The sequence below is a fragment of the Ylistrum balloti genome, unplaced genomic scaffold (genome assembly GCF_031769215.1).
Source record: "Ylistrum balloti isolate Yb309-2 unplaced genomic scaffold, AGI_CSIRO_Ybal_v1 Utg371294, whole genome shotgun sequence".
Lineage (NCBI taxonomy): Eukaryota > Metazoa > Mollusca > Bivalvia > Pectinida > Pectinidae > Ylistrum > Ylistrum balloti.
Window position 1 is genome coordinate 364,244 of NW_026782694.1, and position 22,567 is coordinate 386,810.

A 22,567-nucleotide genomic window follows, 5' to 3' on the forward strand; every position below is an offset into this window, starting at 1 on the left:
ATTATATGGTACAGTTGTGCCTTGATATCCTGGATGTGGTACCATTGTGCCTGGATATGCTAGATATAGTATAACTGTGCCTTGATATTGTACAATTGTGCCTTGATATGCAGGACATGGTACAATTGTGTTTAATATGCTGGATATGGTACAATTATGCCTGGATATGCTGGATATGGTACAATTGTGTTTAATATGCTGGATATGGTACAATTGTGCCTGGATATGCTGGATATGGTACAATTGTGCCTGGATATGCTGGATGTGGTGTAATTGTGCCTTGATATGGTACAATTGTGTTTAATATGCTGGATATGGTACAATTATGTCTTGATATGCTGGATATGGTACAATTGTTCTCTGATATGCTGGATATGGCACAATTATGCCTTGATATGCTGGATTTGGTGTAATTGTACCTTGATATGGTACAATTGTGCCAGGTTATGGTTAAATTGCGTCTGGATATTACACTGATCTTATTCCATTTCCTTTTATGTGTGTTTTTTGTAACGTCTACTGGAGAATCGAGGATATTTTTTTATTCACAAAGCGTAAGACTTTCGTCAGTGGTAAGTGTAACAAGCAACGTTTTTCATTGTATCTGCCAGGGTTTATACGCGCGATTTCTACAGAAAAACCTACAACGATATTATTCCTAACGAAAACGGGTAGCAATCTATGGAGTTGACGCTTGATTTTCTTCTAAAGTATTTTTATTACATATCGTGTCACTTTGGAATGAGCTCTGCAGTGATAAAATCAACAGACTGTGAAAAAGATAGGCGTATACGATATATTTTTTTGGAAATATGGATTCAATGGTTTTGGTAATATAAAATATTTCACTTAACTTGTCATGTTTGACATGAAATGCAAGACCCAGTCGTTATCTCCCTATTTAGAAAACCACCAAGCGGTGACTCCCTACAATGTGGCGTCCAGGCATTCTTTGGAATTAATAGGCGAAATCATCAAGAGACTGACCGTCGTAGGTTGACTGTGCTATTCTCCGTTGAACGAACAGAATGATCCATTGCAAATCAAACTTAAAGGAAAGTTTCACAAATGCTTTTCATGCTCGAAATTACTTCTAAAATTCGTACGGTTTAAAAGTACATTTCTGGAGTGTTAAAAATTGTGAAACGAATTTATTCTTTGAAGACGAATTAGTCGTTTAAAGCGTGTGACATGAGTCTACTGTGATATCTACGGAAGAATGTTCGTGATACTAATTACTCGCCGTCTCTTAAATATAGTGCATTTGTCACGAATTACTTTTTCCCTGTACCAAGTAAATTATCACGTAAAAACGATATCATTACACAGATAATATCATCTGCTTTTCAGAATTCTATTTTTTTCTTTTCTCTTGTATAATTTACCAATATAGATTCTTTAATAATTAATAACACGATAGCAATTCGTGGTAGAAACGAAAGGTCAATATCTAGCTGAGTGTACGCCGAACGGTTGCATATCTTACGGCACAGAATTGTGTAGCGCTTGACTTGCCTTCGGGAATTCTCGCCCATTATCCATGTTGCCTAATGTATTACGTTCGATAATTCCAGATAACATCGGGGACGAGAGTATTATCAACACAATCCGGTGACTTTTTATCTTTGTAATTAATTTGATTTTCGCCGTCTCAGAATTTTTTTTACGTTGGCTTCGGTATCGCTGTATCTTGTGCCTTAATGTCGTAAATAGACTCACAAATTCGTCTTAAGCGTGCAAATTGGCTAAGTATGTGCAAACAACTCATTGAGCTCTGAAGGTTGCCGATGCCGTTTACAGTTATACTTGCAAAAAACATACATATACACTTACCATATACAGCTTGTTAGAATTTTACGGACAAAGTATATCTAGACACTACGATTGGCTATGGAGCGGACAGTAGTTATATATGACCTTAACCCATTGGCGGAAATGTAATTCATCAATATGCAATTTAAAAGGAAAACGTGACTGTGAAAATATTGTTATATTAATAGAATCAATACCGTTTATATGTTTTGTTAGCCAAAATACACACATGAACGTTGTCCTTCCGAAAATACATAGTATTGTGTTCACCTGTGGCCTCTTATAAGCTAAAATTATCGATTGTTTTCCTCAGAAAGCTGTACAGTAGAAAAGTAATCTGACAAATACTGTGAATAAGGGCTGGGGTGGAGGGAGGGGGGTTGCATAGAACCGTGTTCATGGGACACGCATATGCAATATAAACGCCAACTACATGCAGATAAAGGTTGATCCAATGAAGTGATGCATGTTAAATTTGCCCTTATATAGATGACATTCATACTGTCCATGAATGTCACCTTAAAGCATGCTGATGTGCAAATACTTTTTTTGTTATGTTCACTTTGTATTGAAAACCAGTTTGTTGATTTCAATATTTCAACGCTTGTTGGCAGTTCATGAGCTGGCAATACAACCAGCTGACTTTTGTAAGGTTACATCACAGCAATGTCATACAATGGTATATGAATGGTGAAATAAGTTGGCATAAGAGTCTTCTTGGCTGTGTATATTCATTGTCACGAAGTCGGAGATATCATGAAACCATGCAAAGTCATTCACTGAAAATATATGATATTTCAGTAGATTTTCAATTTTATGTCTTTGTTTGGTTTCTTTCTTTCTTTTTTTTCCAATAAATTTTGTGTTTCATACCAATGGCAGATTATTAATAAGTGAAAAAGGTAAGAGAATCATCATAAATATGCATATGTACATGTATATATGTGAATATACACAGATATATTAGAACCAACGGAAACAAGTACAAAATTCGCTGAGTTAGCACGTCACAAGTATCATCAACGTCGCTGAAGCGCTTGTATCACGTCGCTAGCGACGTCATTTACCTATGAAATATAAAGTTTGTACATTAATCACTCGTTGACGTCGGTTAAAGAGCACGCGGAAGGAAACTAAACCCCATGTACCTCTCACGTCTAATCAGGGAATCGAACAACGAACTCCTGGGTAAAAGATGAGGGTATCATTTACAACACTTAACAACCAACCAGTTTAGTTAAACTATTCCATAACGAAGCAGACATAATACCACTCCAACTAAGGTATATATAACCTGATAACAGGATGGGGAGCAAACTCGAAAACGATTTGTTTTCCTCTTTGAATCAATTTGTAGTATCTACACAACTATACTGATGTATAAGGACGTGTATGCATTGTCTGCATACCGGAGTCTGTTGATATTATCACCGCAGAGCTGATTCCCAGATGACATAATATGTAATCAAAATACTGTACTAGAAAATCGACAGATTTGTTCCGAATTTGAATTTCTGCAGACGCACAACGAAATATACACGTGTAGCAATTGTATGTGAATGGAAATCAGGCTTCGATCTACAAGTCCGCGTTAGGAGTGCATTTTTGTGCTCATTCTCTAAACAGACTCTAACGCATAGATTTTCGTCACTGCTTTTTGCTATTGAGAACCGAGTACACTATATTAAAAGTTTAGATGCACTTAAGTAATCTTTAAAACCTGCGACCTACACGCGTATTATTGCAATATCGATACTATTAATGGTGGATGAAGATATTTTTTTTCTGATGCTTGTCGGTGTGGTTGAAGTCATTTCTTGTCATTATCATATGCTACAATTCAGTGATATAACCGTTTATGTCTTCACGGGCAAGAAAAAATATCGTAGTAAAACTGATTTGTCCGCTAAATGAAAAAAAGACTGTCTTAAGATAGACCCTCGTCACATGTTGTCCGTTGTAACCCGTCCCAATGCTCCGAATTACATGTGTGTAACATTTAAAATGAATGAGTAACGCCATGTTTACAGAAAGTGTACATTTCATTTGGATAATAACAGTGATGGGAACAATAGTTTCTCAGTTCCGCATGACTGATTCCCGAGGTTTTTAAAGAGATTTTAGCTTGGTTGATAGCTCCCTTTGATTGTCGTCTGCTCAGTGAGAGTGTACAGGGCATCTATATAGCCGTTTCACACCCGGTCCACACACGACACGCCTCCCGGGATGGACCCTGTGTGGTAAAGAGTAGACAGTTAGAGTGCAGTTATCTTAAACTGTCAGGCGAGGCCTTGTAGGGATAATACAGACTGGCCCACACTGCTACCGACTACAAGGCCATATTTGTAGTGATTGTTGATAAAAAAGTTCATGAAACGGTATAATTTCAATTAGAACTACACTTAAACGCCGGATAGCATCGCCTACCCTCTGCCGTGAACGTGTGATCGTCTGCCGTCACCAGTATCACAGGAGCAAAGCTAATCCAGCATCACAACGCCACAGCTTCCATCACAGTATTTCAACATATATCGCTTCAAACAGACGTATTTAAAAGTTCTCTGGGCTTATTATACAATAGTGAACACATCAGACGACAAATACTGCGGATGTGTATATTGTAGCGAGAAAGCGCCAAATAAACCTAGAGCTGTGAAATCTCCAGAGATCGTTTTAAGAAGGATCCAATAACAGAGCTACCCCAGGATTCACTAAAAAAAGGTCTTCTCAGCAAATAAGCTTATCAAGACTTGACTATCGCACGGCAAAACCCACTAGGCTACATTTTAGCTAATCAGGGTATTTGAAGTACTCTGAATGGTGCCAAGTTGTTGGCCTATTAGTTCTAGGATTGGTAACACTCGGGGAAAGTGTTAAGCGGAGAATTAGGTCCGTACAAGTGAGTTTTCCTGACGCCGGGAAGGGTCGATCGAGCTTAGGATACTGGTCGGACAAGTTTCTGTGTACGGTGCCAATCAGTTCATCAATATGTCCGCTAGGCATCTATCGTGTAAGTGAGAATTAAAAAAGGCTTCGGGGATAGACTTTCTTCTAATGTCTTATTCTACGGTAAGGTATCTCCTCGCACTGTCACTGTTCAGGCAGCATTCAGCACAGTGACGGATCAGTAGAGCTAAAAAACACGTGGAAAGCTATTAATTTCAGAACACGCGATATCCTCTAAACAACACAATACATATTTACCAAAACGGTCACTGTATTTCGTGTGGAACAGCGTATACATGGCAACCGTCCATTCTCTGAACCGACCATTAACTAAGCGATGTACCAAAACTTACAAATACATACACGTTTAACCTGTCAGTCGATATTCGATCGTTAACTTTTCCCGTCTGATGTTGTCGGACAGAAGGGGCGTAAAGCCAAATCCTACTCTAAATTTAAACCCTTGGGATTTACAGCTCTACTCAACACGTATTGAATAAAGAAAACGGACACAGTGACCATAGTAATGTGTGTTTAACTGGATGGTTTCATTTTCGCCTGAACCTTAATCATATCAGCAGCACAGGTAAGTGTCTTTATTTCACACTATATAATTTTATGGTTTGTATTTTTCCTGTTTTCCCACGATGGTTAAATTCTCTGACTAGTTCGACATGGCTGGATGCCCACGAACTAGATTTTAATAACTACCTTTTGCCTTGTGATCCAATTATCACTATACTATTGTAATGTGTTCTTACTATAGAAACTGTCACCCTAGGCTCCTCACCAAATAACGTCACACAACCCCACGTACCTTCCTATACCAGTGAACAATGCACACCTATATCTACTATCTCAGGGGCTTGGTGTCTTCATTATTTTCTCGGTATCATGAAAAAGAGGAAATTTATGTCCCAGATGTAGAAAACGATAACGACAGATTGTATTGCTTGGTGTGCGAAGGCAAATACAGACTTAATGCATACAAATGAAGTTTGTATTGTATGTACTGTCAATACAGGGAGATGTACCTTCTCGACACGGCTGAAAGGTCTCGGTGTTTTTGAGGTGATGGTAGATGGGAACAGACTTAAGTGTTCTACCTGTAATTAGATAAAGCATTTAGCGACGGGCCTAGTTTAAGGAGATTTTTTTTTAAGTTCGAGAAAATTACTATGTTTACCAATACTCGTTTTTAGGTCGGGCACAACAGTATCGTATGAGCAAATTGCTGTCCTACATTCTTTTCACATAAATATTTCTTTATGGTACAATTATGTCTCTATGTATTGTACAGGTTTCTATGGTACTGTACATGTTTCTATGGTAATGTACATGTTTCTATGGTAATATACATGTTTCTATGGTAATATACATGTTTCTATGGTACTGTACCTGTTTCTATGGTACTGTAATGCTTTATAGAACTGTACATGTTTCTATGGTACTGTACATGTTTCGATAGTAATGTACATGTTTCAATGGTACTGTACCTGTTTCTAGTGTACTGAACATGTTTCTATGGTACTGTATATGTTTTATGGTAATGTACATGTTTCTATAGTAATGTATATGTTTTATGGTAATGTACATGTTTCTATAGTAATGTATATGTTTCAATGGTACTGTACCTGTTTCTAGTGTACTGAACATGTTTCTATGGTTCTGAACATGTTTCTATGGTACTGTACATGTTTCTATGGTACTGAACATGTTTCTATGGTACTGAACATGTTTCTGTGGTAATGTATATGTTTTATGGTACTGTACATGTTTCTATAGTAAGGTATATGTTTCAATGGTACTGTACCTGTTTCTAGTGTACTGTACATGTTTCTGTGGTACTGTACATGGTTCTATGGTACTGAACATGTTTCTATGGTACTGTACATGTTTCTATGGTACTGTACATGTTTCTGTGGTAATGTACCTGTTTCTATTGTACTGTAAACGTTTCTATGATACTGTATCTGTTTCTATGGTAATATACATATGTATATGGTAATGTACATGTGTCTATGGTAATGTACCTATTTCTATGGTACTGTACATGTTTCTATGGTAATGTACATGTTTCTATGATTCTATGGTACTGTACATGTTTCTATGGTAATGTGCATGTTTCTGTGGCACCGTACCTGTTTCTAAGGCACTTCATATATTTCTATATTTATATATATATTTTTTTGGGATGAAATATTTTCTGTTTAACTTGATTGGTTAGTACCTAACTGAAGACATAGACTGTTGAGTGCCATTTATTTATCCACGAAGTCAATGACTTGGACGATGATGTAATTAATTTGGTGCTGAAGCTATGGAATAGTCAGTATACATGGTACAGTATGGAAATCTTTCACGTTTCGACTTTATAAGGTGACACTGCGCAGACTGTTTGTAAACAAGCGTTAACGTCTAGCCATACAGTTAAGGAATCCATTCGTTTCTACATTAAGCTGTCGAATAAGCAATGTTTACACATGGTTTTTAGGCACGATATATCCAAAAAGAGTATTAAACAAATGTTGTTTTTTAAGGATCGCACATTAACGTAATTGTCCATTAAACGTATTTCTGTATGTATCGAAACCAGCGGCGGAATCTTTCAAATAACTGAATGCAAATTATTTCTGACTACCTTCAGCATGCTTTATACTTTAACCTTATTTGTGAACATATAGCTGTTGTCTGTAGCGACTCGATTTTCTGCTTTATCGATGAAGAGGTACATTTTCAAATCGATGAGTGATATGATTCAGTCTGGCGACTGTTTCCGTGCAGGCTGTCCTGATAACGACGGGCACTATTAAACTGTAGGCCCAGGCCGATTGGATCAGTGCTGTCGTTTATACCACGTGTAAATGCTGACACCGTTGTAACCCGACTATGTCTCGTTCAAATGGGATATAAATCGTTTTGTGACATTCTGACAAAAAGATTACAACATGTTCACCCCATCGTGCGATTTATATGGTATACTTTCGTCCGTGGTATTATATCGCTAAAGGCTATATGCCTATACTGCGACCATATCCCTTGTTTCAGATCGCTGGTGTTGATGGTAAAAACACGGACTTCTATAACACGGCCAGGTCAGTAAATCTGGGTCTTAGAAAAAAAAACAACTCGACAAACCGAGACCGGCGGTCTTAGATCTTAGAATTTCGAGATATAAAACATGTAGCCATGCTTCGACAACGTGACAGTAACATCACTTTCGAAAATAAGAATGTCATACTAAATATGTATCTTAATTAAACGAGAATGACATCGTCGTATCAAATCATGACACTTCGAAAATGTTGCTAACAGATTCGACATCGTGAAATCATTGCTTTGAAAATTTGACATAACGGAATTGCATCTCGAGAAAAATCAATAAAAACGAAAAAAAAAAAAAAAAAAACTACCAAAATTCGTACACATTTATCCTAACCGTATCAAACTACGTACATTGTATATCTTGTAGATGAACATGTAGTTCTTTTAAAATTCCACATACATATGGGTACTCGCCTGTAGTTGCTTTAGATAAACGTGCACGATGCCAAACGTTTTCTCCTGCATCAAACACAATACGGATACGTAAGTGTGGAATATCCTACCGAAAACATCTTTGTATGACCAGGCTTTAAATTTATGTGATGCGGATTGTCCAAACTCTCGCTCATGTAATAGGACATCCAAGACAAATGGGCTCCAGGGGATAACTGAGGGGATTAGCCACGAGACATTCCGAAGAGCCAGTGTTTGGTACGTGACGTTCGTGGTATTCGATAACGCGGACAAGAGTAATTTATGTCGTAAATTCTCATCAGTATTCAAAATCTTGCCTTTTAAATCTTGATTGATAATTTAAATCTACATTGATTTGTGTTTTGATGGCCATATTGTTTCCCAAAAGAAAAAGCAAAACGGCATTTTTATTCTTATACTAGACATATAAGTTGTCAGCTAAGCAATTAGTACTCAAGTTTAGCTGTACTCCTAGGTGTCTTGAGATGTAAGAGATTCGGACCACCCCTGATATCGATGGAGAGGCTTTGTATGTTAAGCTAGCATTTGTTTTCGCACTTTACTGGATTATGATAATGAGGCTTCGGTCATCTGGTGTAATTCAGCACGTGCCCAGGTACACCTACACTTTCCCTTATCCACTTCAAAGAACAGCCATTATTTATTAATTGATGTTGTAAATATTTGATAGCAAGTAAAAGATGCACCAAATCATCCGGTGTTCGATAGTCAATGCCTGCTACAGTTTCGTACAAATCATTCGTGGCTCTTGTCTTTCAGCTTTGGAACAACAGCAAACCATATAGATTTTTTCATACGGTATATTAACAATTAATTCAAGTTAGTGTCGATATGATCATTAATGACGTCATAACGTATCACTTATGACGTCATGAAACATATATAAGGTAATTCTAGTTATCAAATCCATCGAGGACTATTTTGATGTCAAATGTCAGGATATATCCTTCCGAAAGATCGCAGGCAAACGTTGATGACGATTATGCTAACAATGTGTTTATCTCCGAGATTCAAATGTCTATTAAAATTCAACTTTCAAACTATACTAAGGATACATCCACATGAATTTACCTTTCAGGTGTAACGTAGGAAAACTCTAGAGATGAGCTTTTTATGTTAAAATTGATTTGACCTTGCTGTCGTACAACCTAGTATTTCGAGCTCTGTTTTGTGTTTTCTATTAATCTTTCAATTCTAATTCAAAACCCAACAAAGGTCAGATGTCAAAATTTGCCACTTTGATTTCAATAAGGATATCTGTGTCTTTCATTTGCATCGTTATACAACGATGTTGAATTTTACAAAATGTTAAACGAAGGTCGGATGACGCATTGGTAGCACTCTAGCCGTTCACCAAGGGAATCCGGGGTTCGATTCCTTGAACGAACGTTAAAAACTATGGGGTTATCTGGCATGAGCCATCACATGAGTTTTCCCTGGTTGCCTCGCGCAGCGTTAGTAAGATCCCTTGTGCGCTTTCATCCGGGCAAACCAGAGTAATTGATATAAGCTTAAAGATTGTTTTCTAATTGTTTTGAAACGAATGAAGTTATTTACGTATATTGAAAAACCAAAACAAAATTGAATTTCAAGGATCAGCATTAAAATGGAATTTTTTAACGATATAGTCCAGGAACAGTATTTTTCATGATCGTCATATTGAAATTTGAGCAGATTACATTTTAAATGTAAATTGACATGGCGCGAGTTATTTCAATTAGGTTAACCTGAGCGTTTCAAAGACATGACATGGTGCTGACATTGAAATTTCTGCTACCAGCAATGGTTCTGCAGTGTTCTTAAAGCAAACGTTTGCATTTTTGGTATTGGGTACAATGCTTTGAGAAAGATCTGCTTTTTGAAGTAGTCACGTTCGCACGTCCAATTAAGTGTTACTTTAAGATATTTTCAGATCTGAAATTCAAAGATTTTAATAGACACGCAAGTATTTTCGGCGAGAGACAGTTAACTTAAAGCTTTTATTAACTCGTTCTGAATGTCAATTGTACATGCTTGGTTGTAAATAAAGCCTTCAATTCGCAGGTAGGTCAATGATTCTGTGCGTTCAGGAAGATGTACATGGCATGATGTGAATATATGGGATATTTGTCTTACACTATCCGTGTTCTAAGTTTCATCATGCTGATTGCAATACATAAAGTTTTATAACATAAAAATAACAATGACCTTGAAGTGTAACGCAGACAATTTGGAGGCATGTCATCGCCAACGCGTTGAGTGTACTGAAATTTGATCGGGCTAGGTTGATGAGATTTTCGTCAAGAGCTGGGATACTTTTTAATGTAGGTCTCATTAACATCCCCACTCTCTAGCTATCGCGGATGCTGTGTCGCATCTTTGACCCATTACACACACAGGAAATGATAATCTTGATGCAGCTAAAAACCTGGAGCTATTTCGCCTCAAAACGTCTCCTTGGCATGGAACCGGAAATGGAAATCTTCTGTGTTTTCGATAAGTATTATTTGTGACTGCTGGCGAACACTGAGACAAAAAATCAAACGACTTTGGTGACACGAAGGAATTAATTAAAGCGGATAGAAAGTTATTGCCTTTGAAGAAAGAAGGTCGTAAAATGTCTAGCTGTTGACGGAAACTTTCCATTTCCAAAGGAAGATGGAGCAGATATTATGTTGTCTGCTGTAGGAGGATGCGACCTGTTCCGAGAAAAAAAGTCGTCGCGAATATTGGTATATATATTCGGAACAAAGGCAATAATATCATAGCTTAATGGTAGTTTCTAGAGTAAGACTAAAGGAAGGAAATTACATGTATGTAGGTATGACTAGAATAAATACAAACCGTTAGTGTTCCATAGTGTGTAGTGTATGCGTTTGGGTTCAGTTTAACTCCTGTTGGTCACCGTAGTTGTCGTTGACTCATTCAGCGAGTACAAAAGTTATCCCTTTTTATGTCTTTCTTACAAAGTGATGACTGGTCCTTTTGTCTTTAGCAGAATTGTATTAGCCACCGATGCCATATATGTGTAATGTCGCTTTATATCATCATAATTGCGTTTAACATCAATGTTGGCTTCCGTTGATCTAAATACAAGGCTTTCACAGATACCTTTTTGGAGTCAAAGTACGCTGATCAAGTATGCAAACAAGAAGAATAGACCCAGCTTTAGGGAGTTGGAAGTAGCCCCTGTCAGGAAGCGAGGTTATGGATCGGCGAGTAAGTTGAAGAATTCCATTTATAGCAACGAACTAATTAATTCCCAAGAGATCTGGGAGGAGAATTGCGAAAACAAACCACTTAGAGATCACTGGCACGTTGGAAGGCAGGCCAAGATTGGTGTTATACTCTTAAAAAATCCTCGATCACTCTATCAAGGTTTGGCGTGTTGTCTCACAATAAGTTCGTTTCTTTATGGTTTTTTTTTCAAATAATGAAATTATTTTGATATACAAGGAGTCTGCTTTACGTTCAAACCACACGTTGTTTTAGAAGGAAGAAGGATTTTTTATTATTGTTGTGTCAAGTATTAGCCAGGCTGTATTATAAAGGACTGTTGATAATCTCAAAGCCTTATATTGTGACCAAACGAAACGTCATATGAAAGGCACCGTTACACTGGTCTCTTCGATCAATAACGTTCTTTTCCAATGTTCCTTCTGGGGCAAAATGGCGATATTGCTTTTTCCTTCTGTGTCAATAATCATAATGATATTATATCCCTCTGTTGCAATTTTTTCTTACTTTTGAGTGTGTTGAAGGTAAGTTATACTTCGCCATTTTGAGAGGTGATCTCTGGTTTAGGTTTTGTCTCTTTTTTGTCTTAATTACGATGTAACATTATTTGTTCTCGTGTGTATAATTGTTCTTTTGTCTAAATATAACCATTGACCGTTTGTGTTAATGATGAGCTTAATCTGACCGTGTGTGTTACTATTGAAATTGTAAATGTGTTGACGCTTTGATATGACTGACTGTGTGTTGACACTGTGATATGATTGTCTGTGTGTCGACGCTATGATATATTGACTGTGTGTCGACGCTGTGATATATTGACTGTGTGTTGACGCTGTGATATATTGCCTGTGTGTTGACGCTGTAGTATATTGCCTGTGTGTTGACGCTGTGATATGTTGTCTGTGTGTTGACGCTGTGATATATTGCCTGTGTGTTGTCGCTGTGATATATTGCCTGTGTGTTCACACTGTGATATATTGCCTGTGTGTTGACGCTGTGATATATTGCCTGTGTGTTCACACTGTGATATATTACCTGTGTGTTCACACTGTGATATATTGCCTGTGTGTTGACGCTGTGATATATTGCCTGTGTGTTCACACTGTGATATATTGCCTGTGTGTTGACGCTGTGATATGATTGTCAGTGTATTGACGCTTTGATATATTGCCTGTGTGTTCACACTGTGATATATTGCCTGTGTGTTGACACTGTGATATATTGCCTGTGTGTTGACACTGTGATATGATTGTCAGTGTATTGACTCTGTGATATATTGCCTGTGCGTTGACACTGTGATATATTGCCTGTGTGTTGACGCTGTGATATATTGCCTGTGTGTTGACGCTGTGATATATTGCCTGTGTGTTGTCGCTGTGATATATTGCCTGTGTGTTCACACTGTGATATATTGCCTGTGTGTTGACGCTGTGATATATTGCCTGTGTGTTCACACTGTGATATATTGTCTGTGTGTTGACACTGTGATATATTGCCTGTGTGTTCACACTGTGATATATTGCCTGTGTGTTGACGCTGTGATATATTGCCTGTGTGTTGACGCTGTGATGTATTGCCTGTGTGTTGACAATGTGGTATATTGACTGTGTGTTGACGCTGTGATATAATGACTGTGTTGACACTGTGATATATTGCCTGTGTGTTGACGCTGTGATATATTGCCTGTGTGTTGACACTGATATATTGCCTGTGTGTTGACGCTGTGGTATATTGCCTATGTGTTGACACTGTGATATATTGCCTGTGTGTTGACACTGTGATATATTGCCTGTGTGTTGACGCTGTGATATATTGCCTGTGTGTTGACGCTGTGATATATTGTCTGTGTGTTGACGCTATGATATATTGCCTGTGTGTTGACGCTGTGATATATTGTCTGTGTGATGACGCTATGATATATTGCCTGTGTGATGACGCTGTGATAAATTGCCTGTGTGTTCACACTGTAATATATTGCCTGTGTCATATGATTGACCGTCTGTTGGCACTTGGAGGTGATTGACTGTGTGTTGACACTGTGATATGATTGAGTGTGTATTGACGCTGTGATATATTGACTGGATGTTGACCATGCGGTTTATACTGCGGTTTAACTGGCCGTGCTGTTGACGTTGCGGTTTAACTGGCCGTGCTGTTGACGTTGCGGTTTAACTGGCCGTGCTGTTGACGTTGCGGTTTAACTGGCCGTGCTGTTGACGTTCCGGTTTAACTGGCCGTGCTGTTGACGTTGCGGTTTAATTGGCCATGCGGTTGACGTTTCGATGTAATTAATTGTGCGGTTGGCGCTGACGTAGAATTTACTGTTTGCTTGCTGCCGTTTATTGTACACCGTGTATTGGAATTGATATACCGATAAATATTTCCGCTGTGTGTAAACACTGCAGCTTTAACTATAGTGGCCGGTTTTATATACCTTATGACTTAACATCTCATTTAAGATATTTTTTTTCGGTTTCTATCGTTCATATCCGCATAACTCCAAGGCGCACTTTACGACGTGTTGAGACCTCAAAGCCAGACGATAATGAAATATTCAGGGCCACTAGTTTTCATACTTTTTTATATTGCAAGTTCTTTTTATCAGTCATATAGGTTTGGTAACAACACGAACATTAATTTAACAAATTCTATCGCTCTTATATCGACGACTACATCATAAATGATCACCTTAGTCGGTCTCAGACACCTTGAGTGGATTCGATTGCTGCCGAAGTTTAATCCCAATGCAAATTTTCATCTTTGACATTTAAACCAAGACGGAATAAATTTGATGAGTTATGACAGAAAATACATATTTTTATGAAAGATAACACAAAGTTTTACGTTTTTTATTAATCAATTCTGGAAGTATGTCGTAATCATTGGCGCAGTGTAACTCTTGGTTTAACAAATCACCGCCATGCTCATATCATAGAGACAAAGTAATTTGCGGCAACTCAAGACGTTTGCTTTCATCCTTGTATGAATTAAAAAATTCAAAAAAAAAAAAAAAAAAATCCAGGCACCGTTCACAACAACTTGCAGATGATATTTTGTGATTAGAAACAAAATTTTGAATTAAGGTTTAATTGGAATATCTGATTAAATTAAATATTGCAAAACTTTTTTGCCCCCTTTTTCTTATTTTCTGTTTCGAAAATATATCTGCTTAGTGTACACGATATTTTTTCTGTAATATTTCTTTTATATCTACCAATAACGTACAATCACGCACCGTGTTGGCTAATAGACAGTATGCTGTATAGTACAGGGACTTGCTACTGAAACATCTCTATGCATTTCAAAGAATCGATCCGCGTGGGATTAATCGAGATATCAATGAATTGGAATTATTTTTCATTTACATGAATCGATACTCAAATTTAGGCGACGTAATATGCTAATGAAAAATAAAATGTAGAATTAGACATTGATCACTAAAACCTTAATATCAAGATATTTCAGGGGTTGATAATGGCGTTCAAACAAATTAAAAACAGGCAATCATACTTAACGAAATGTATACTGAATGGTGAAATCATTGATAGCTTCATGACGATTTTTTCTGTCTAAATTTATGCTTATCCGTGGACCGTTCATTGCAGCATTCGACACGAAGAAGTATTTTATCACGGACATGCGCAATCTATCGGTCATTGACAACTAGAATCGGTAAGCGAAGTGGATGTGGGAACTCTCCTGCATCCCCAAACATTTCAGACAACCGGACTACTTTTTTTCAGCGGAGAAAATGAAACGCTTCTTTATTTAACCAAAAAAGCCGGAAGTTGCAGACCAATGTCTCCAGAAGTTACACCCTCTTGACACAGCACGAATGCATACCACATGCACCCGTATATTCTGAGAATTCACGAAACGATGTAATGACCCTTATTTTCACCACATTTCAACCTTATACTTAGTAAAATGACCACGAAATCCTGAACCGTTACCCTACTCCCTTCCTCTAAGTTAGTTTTGATTGGACCGGTTCGCTGAAAACATCATGGGGATAAGAGCTGGTATGAATTATGTATGAGGTTAATACCGTCACTGGAGCTATACCTCTCGACATTTAGCGACCTCGATGTGATGTGTTTGAGTGATAATAAATACAGTTAATGTCGGAATTTTGTAGACATCAGCTTGTTGACACAACGGTTATACACACATAGTTATCTTTGATGATCGTTACAGGGACAATTTCTATGGTAACCGCAGATTAATTTGTTTCTTAGCGATTTCTTTGTAATGGTCAGTCAACATCAGTGTGCCATTACTTTTTCAAATAATAGAACTGAAACCAAGGTGAAGGTCACTCAATTGGAAGACAGCGTATCGCGATCGACAAATTAATATCTCCGCGAGTCTTGTTTTATGAGCAGTTGTCTTATCGTCGGTAACTTACGGGAAGATAATTGAAGCCCTCTGTCTGTTGTTGGTCATTGATTTCCCTTAACCTTCATCGTCTGGAAACAAGAAAAAAACGAAATTGCATTTTGTACGTTTAATCAAACTCCAGTAACTTTACGCCTGTCGACTGTTTGTTTGTTTGTTGGAATTATCGCCCAATGAACAGTCAGGGTTATTTGCAGACTGGGTCTCTTTTAAGTAGCTGGTGGTTAGTTACCTCACTGAACAGCAGACAGGAGACCCGTCGCATGCTTACCAGAGTAGTAATGGTAAAGTGTCTTGCCCGAGGACACAAACATGTTAGCAAAGAACGATCTGATTCTCAGCTTCCTGAGCAATACCCACTTGCCAGTTGGCTAGATTGTAAATGAAAATAGTACCTTTAGTTAAAATATGTTAAATTCAGGAATTAAAAGCTAATTAATTAATTAAGTTATAGATATCAATGATAGCCGATAGAACGTTGGCCTGCACAACCTCAAATCAAGAACCGAGGTACGTGGTTCGACACTCCGCACTGGTTTGCTTTTCTCATGAAACTGAAAAACGGGCCGGTGTGTACTGCCGACGTTGTTTCCTTGCGGAAGACACTTTACTCGAATTTCTACTGTTGCTACGCGACGGACCTTCCGTATGTTGTTCATTTAGATAGTCGCAGCTGCTACAGGAACACACAACTTCAAAATGACCCTGCCTGATCACTGTACTATAAACATAACAAACAAATAAACGAAATCAATAAATAAAGTGATGACTTGAATTAGATTTGATGATTAAACTTGTTCTGCACTTGATCAATTTTGGTAAAACATTTACGATCAGATAATAGGTGTAAGTAATCTTATTTAGAAGAACTCTTATAATTACCAATATACCATGCTAGATAAACTACATCGGAATTACTTGTATGTACGCGTACCACTAAATGGGCTATTTTTACTTTTATAACGCATAATAGACACAAAAAATAACTGTGACGTCACGACATCGATATCTAACTATTACGTTTTGCGTTTAATTATTGATAAAACGTCTCTTTTTATTCCAATTACTCCAGCAATGTTGGTTAAACTTTAATCACATAGAGATGTTAAAGCGTTGTAAATCCTAAACGCTGTCGAGATAACACTCACTTTCTATTGATGCAACTAATCGAATTCAAATTAATGTCTCTTTGATGTGGCGACTCTGAATGAATCTGTACTTAAGTATACAACTCCAAGCGTTACGTAATTTACTCGACAAAGAGAAGATCGACCAGGCTTTCATGGTATCTTCTAGGCAACACAGGTAGAGTAAGGACTTGGGATACACGGATTGTATGTTTTATCATAGTTACAGATATATTGTCAAATGGAAATGGTTGGATAAATAGATACCAAAGGTAGGCGTATGACGCCTGCAAAATTGAACTTCTTTTAATGTTAAGGAAGACATTAAGCATTCTTCTTGCACACATGACCAATAATCGCGAGCGCTTAAATCCCTTTTCTTCCCAGTCTCACCATTCTTCTTTTCATTTTTTATTCTCTATCCTATAAACTGTGCTTTTATCTTCCAAATATACTAGATAAAGGAAACGTTTTCTCAAATTTAGCATTTCTTTTCCATTTTATAGTATTTTTGTCAATCATAATGATTCATCAGTTATATTTCAACTCCTTATTTAGGACAGCAATGTCCTAATTATTTGGCCCTATTATCATAGTACGACGTCAAAGGTTGATTCATGTACAGCTGGTCAACGGAAATTTAAATAATACAGAGGGTAATGATGACGTTGGTGTCTATTTCTGGTGTCGCAATAAGACATTATCCACCGTAAGCAATACACAGTGGACAAACATGGCTTGTACGAGTCAAGACAGCCTTGAATGTCTGGAACGATATCACGAAGAGATTCCGAAGGAAAGTGGTCGTTTTCCATATTTTGTGAAAAAAATATGTTTTATTGAAAATTAATTGATGAAATGATTACAAAGCAAATATTTTTCATCATAGCATGCGTGGTAGACGAATCAATATATCGATACTGAGTTACACGCTGTTAAACGACACAAGTATGATTTATTTTCTTTGGGATAAATAGCTAATTAGGTCTCACAACTGATAATTATTATTTTTTATTCCATTTGAGCAGTATTTAACACAAAGTGAAATTTTAATCCCGGGAGGAAATTATTGAACGAGAGCGTCCGTTGTCCGACAAGGTCGAGTGCAAAGATCTGTCAGCATTATTAGTAAGCATCTGTCGGCTAATTTCTGACAACCTGATTAACTAGGTTACTACGGAATATTTTGTATCAGTCATGCATCAGAAGTTTTATTCTGTCACGTAAAGCATGTGAATGAATTGAAATTTTATGTACTGCCACCGACTTTCTGCAATAAAAGATACAGATAAAACTAGATAACACATGAATCACCGAATTCACATTAAAGCGAGCGAACTATCATATATTTATCTGGGTTTCTAACTTTTTTTGTGTGTCTAAATGCGATTATCTGCGAACGAAATTGTCATCCAATCTCCCTCAATATCAATATCGTGATGTATAACACGCAGTTGAGATTGGTTTCAAAGTTTAAAAAGATATTGAACAGGCATTTAATTTGAAAATAAAACATTATGTATATATTACAATGCCTGTCCCGGAAAAACATCACAGTTTGATAATATAAACAGTATATATAAAGGCAATTCATTTCCATGATTCCTCAACTGTAGCGAAATAGATACTTCTGTAGAGCTAAACAAGTGCCTGAAGCAATGTAATTGTGCACTTTGTGTGAAAAACCCTTTTATCAGTCTTGTGTAACGCTTGCGAGATTGAGTGATACCGGCGATTGTTCGACTGGTCGCCGAACAGTGCCTAATAGGAAATGTCAACACGGATAGATCTCAATACATCTCCCCTCTCCTCACTCAGATCGTATCTCCTACACAGCTGTACAGTAGGACGGAACCTTATGCAAATCTGGGCCAACTACAAACGTATACTGACAATATAAAATCGTTTTTCCCTTATTCATTACAATAGAACGCAATGTTTAATTCCTCTATGTATTGTTGTTGTTGACTTTTATGTTGTTGATTTTGTTGTTTTATTGGTATTTTCATCTATATCGAAAGAGCCCCAGAAATTTTTCATCAGGTATGATTAGTACAAACTATGCTTCAACGAAAGCTTCAGTCAACCTGAGGCCAAATATAAACATCATCGACAGCAGATCTTGCAAGTGGACGTTTATTTTCTGTTCAAGCTGAGGTTGTTTGTCGTTAAATATTTCATTTCTACATGTATTTGATCGTCTGAAAGCTAGAGGGTTTTCATTCCATTTGGTTCCTACGTGTCAGAATTGAAATCAATCAATTTGGACAAAATTCAAGGACAATTATCGTGTGTAACGGGATTCATATAATTGCAAAATCAGGTCCTTGAGTATTTCCCCGAGTTTTTGTTGTTAAGCCTATTGAGTGCCCGCTATGCGACATTATTATACAAATTGGTTGACCATGAGGTGTTGTTCATTCCGTGTTGTTTTCAAGGAGAAAGAACAGCGTTAGAATCAAACTAAGTTCCTGATAACTTTTTTGAAAAGTTATATCTTGAAAAAATAGTGAAAATTTCCTGTAAAATATTAAATAAATATGAAGCAGAAACTTACAAAAATATGAACAACAAAAGAAAACGTGAATTTTTACACTAGCTGCCACCTCTGTATTTTCCGGAAAAATGTTGCTTCGAAAGTTGCAATAATTATAAAGCATCTGGCGATGGAGTAAAATGTTCCATATAGTTTCATGTCATGTGACCTTCATAATTTTTCTTTTTTTTCCGTTATTGTGCAGATATTCAGGAAAAAATTATGGATGTTCTTGCTACTAAATTAGTATTAAGCAAATGATGTTACTATTTAAACTATGGTAGATCATAGGCCATTTATAAATCGTGCAATCAAAACAAAGTCTGAAGCTACATTCCATGTTTTACACCAGTTTAAAATATGTCTTTGAAGTACTTTTAAAACCAGACCTGCTTGCTACATCACAATCGAACGAACCTCAACTTCCAGTCTGAATTCGCTTTTGTTGTTAAAATCTGGTTTTATTGCCTTTGAAACAGACCTGTATTGATTTCACCGGATAAGTCAGGCAATCAATCACAATAATGTCACATAATTCGGTGTCGAACGGTAGAAAACTCGGTAAAATTTGTGGTCTTAAAATATCTATATAAACTGCCTCCATTTGACCTGAGCTGCTTCAAGAACGTAACAAACACGATCTATATATAACTCTGTTACCATTTCATGTCAGGAAAGGGCCATGAAAGTTCAAAAGTTTCAAATTAGTATATAATACTGTACCTACAACGAGCGTGTTAGAATTTAGCTCCTGATTCAGAAAAGCAAACTGACTAAACGTGATATGATCTATGCACGTGGTGACAAGGACATCGTCATTGTTCTCCTTAATCAACTTTGAATTATCTATGACTTTCTCACTATGGTCTTGGTGACATATGGTTGAACGATTCCTCGGTGTCGGGAAGCAAGACAGTTCTAACCTTCTGACCTTTTTACAAATGAACTACTCAGACACTGAAAATCAGAGCGCTGGACAGGAAGGGACACTTGGCCTCTCTATCGCCCATCTAATCACCACTGGGGCCATTTTTACCACTAAAATGAAATGAAAGAGAAAACGAAAGGGTGTCTTGAGGCTAAGAACGATAGCAACGACAACAATTAGAGAATTTTACTAGAGGCCGCAATCAATACTCATGATTCATATTTAACCATTTCGATATCTGATTCTGAATCACTATAACATGAAGTATAACGATATAGCGTACCAGTTTATTAGTGGAAGGTAGACTTCATTTGACCTCCAATTGACGCTGCGCTGCTGTCAAAATTTGAATATTTTAAGTGAAGTCCCTTGGTGCTTCTACATTTTTATATCGTATGTTAGCCAAGATAAGATATCAAACATCCTCTTTGAACATTACTGTGACTTTTATTAATAAGACAAACGTGTTTGATACGTTCTAAGAATAGACTGTTGTTTGAGTCTACGTACTGTATCGTGCAACCACTACCACTAATATTGAAACTGGCCATCGGGTACTTAGGGAATTCACATCTTAAACACATTCACTGTTCCAATATTTAAGAGAATGTTGACTTCGAATTGTCATCTGTGATTTATTTTGAATTATATTGTATGCACTGTTCGCTAATTGCTTTTATTTGAACTGTCCTTTACCTTGACTCGTGTGAACCTTGACGAGTGTCATACCATGTACAGAGCTGTATGTTATCCTAGAACATTTTAACAATACATCCGAGTGACTGCAATCTATATGTTCACACATGTTTATACATATGTAAACGAATTACGTTTGGTATTACCACAACGCTAGACAAATATACGAGCTCCAAATTGATGTTTTGTAAATTTAAACAAATTTGATTAGTTTAGAGGATTCTTGACAGTTTAGTGACTATACCGATGTTAGTGTAAATGCATTTATACAACGTACAAAACATACATGTTAAAAAGAAATCAATATTAGTCTGACTCATAGCTAATTAGATATATTCTAAACTGTTACCTTGGCAACAAAACCTCTTTTCGCCGAGAAGTAATGTTTAGCTTAAATGATGAAATAACTTTTACTTCTTATTTGCATGAATCATAGTAGCTTGTAATTGTTGTACCCATGTTTAACAGCCCACATTAGACACTTGTCAGTAGCAATATACCATGCATATATACAATATCTGATATACATGCATGTTTTGTTCGTCAATGTCGAGTTTAAGCTCTAAGAAGCAGTTAAAATTCGTTTTATTCAATACCTATCGGTTTGGAGGAATATGGATCAAAATGAATATTTAGCATACCTAATTTAAATTCATTGCCGAATTTTTCATGAGAGAATTACAGAGACAGAGAAACAGAACAGAGAGAAAGAGACAGAGATAGAGGCACTGAGAGACAGATTGGCAGAGATAGAGACAAACAAAGAGATAGAAAAAGAGGCAGAAACACAGGGAAAGACAGAGAAACAAAGACAAAGAAACTTAGGGACAGGGAGGCAGATTGGCAGAGATAGAGACAAACGAAGAGACAGACAAAGAGGCAGAAACATAGGGACAGACAGAGAGACAGAGACAAAGAAACTTAAGGACATGGAGGCAGATTGGCAGAGATAGAGACAAACAAAGAGGCAGAAAAAGAGGCAGAAACATTGGGACAGACAGACAGAGAGAGACAAAGAAACACATGGACAGGGAGGCATATTTGCAGAGATAGAGAAGCAAAAACACATGGCTAAACAGAGAGACAGAGACATAGAAACGGAGGCACAAGGATACAGATATGCAGACATGGAGAGACAGACAAAGAAACTGAGACAGAGGACAAAGACAGACAGAGAGGCACAGGCAGAAAAACAAATACAGAGAGAGAGAGAGAGAGAGAGAGAGAGAGAGAGAGAGAGAGAGAGAGAGAGAGAGAGAGAGAGAGAGAGAGAGAGAGAGAGAGAGAGAGTACAGATAGACAGTAGCAGGTAGACAGAGAGAGAGAGAGAGAGACATTTTGCTATTCTACAAGATTTAGTCCTGTACC

General features: G+C 37.2%; 1 protein-coding gene across 1 annotated transcript in view; it reads left to right on the forward strand.

Annotated features, from left to right (window-relative positions):
* Positions 1-22,152, forward strand: part of LOC132561865 (putative uncharacterized protein DDB_G0271982) — an 88,582-nt gene extending 66,430 nt beyond the window's left edge. Inside the window, exon 3 of the mRNA XM_060226573.1 lies at positions 21,876-22,152. Coding sequence (XP_060082556.1) covers positions 21,876-22,152 — 277 coding nt within the window. The remainder of the gene's footprint in view (positions 1-21,875) is intronic.
* The last annotated feature ends 415 nt before the right edge of the window (positions 22,153-22,567 follow it).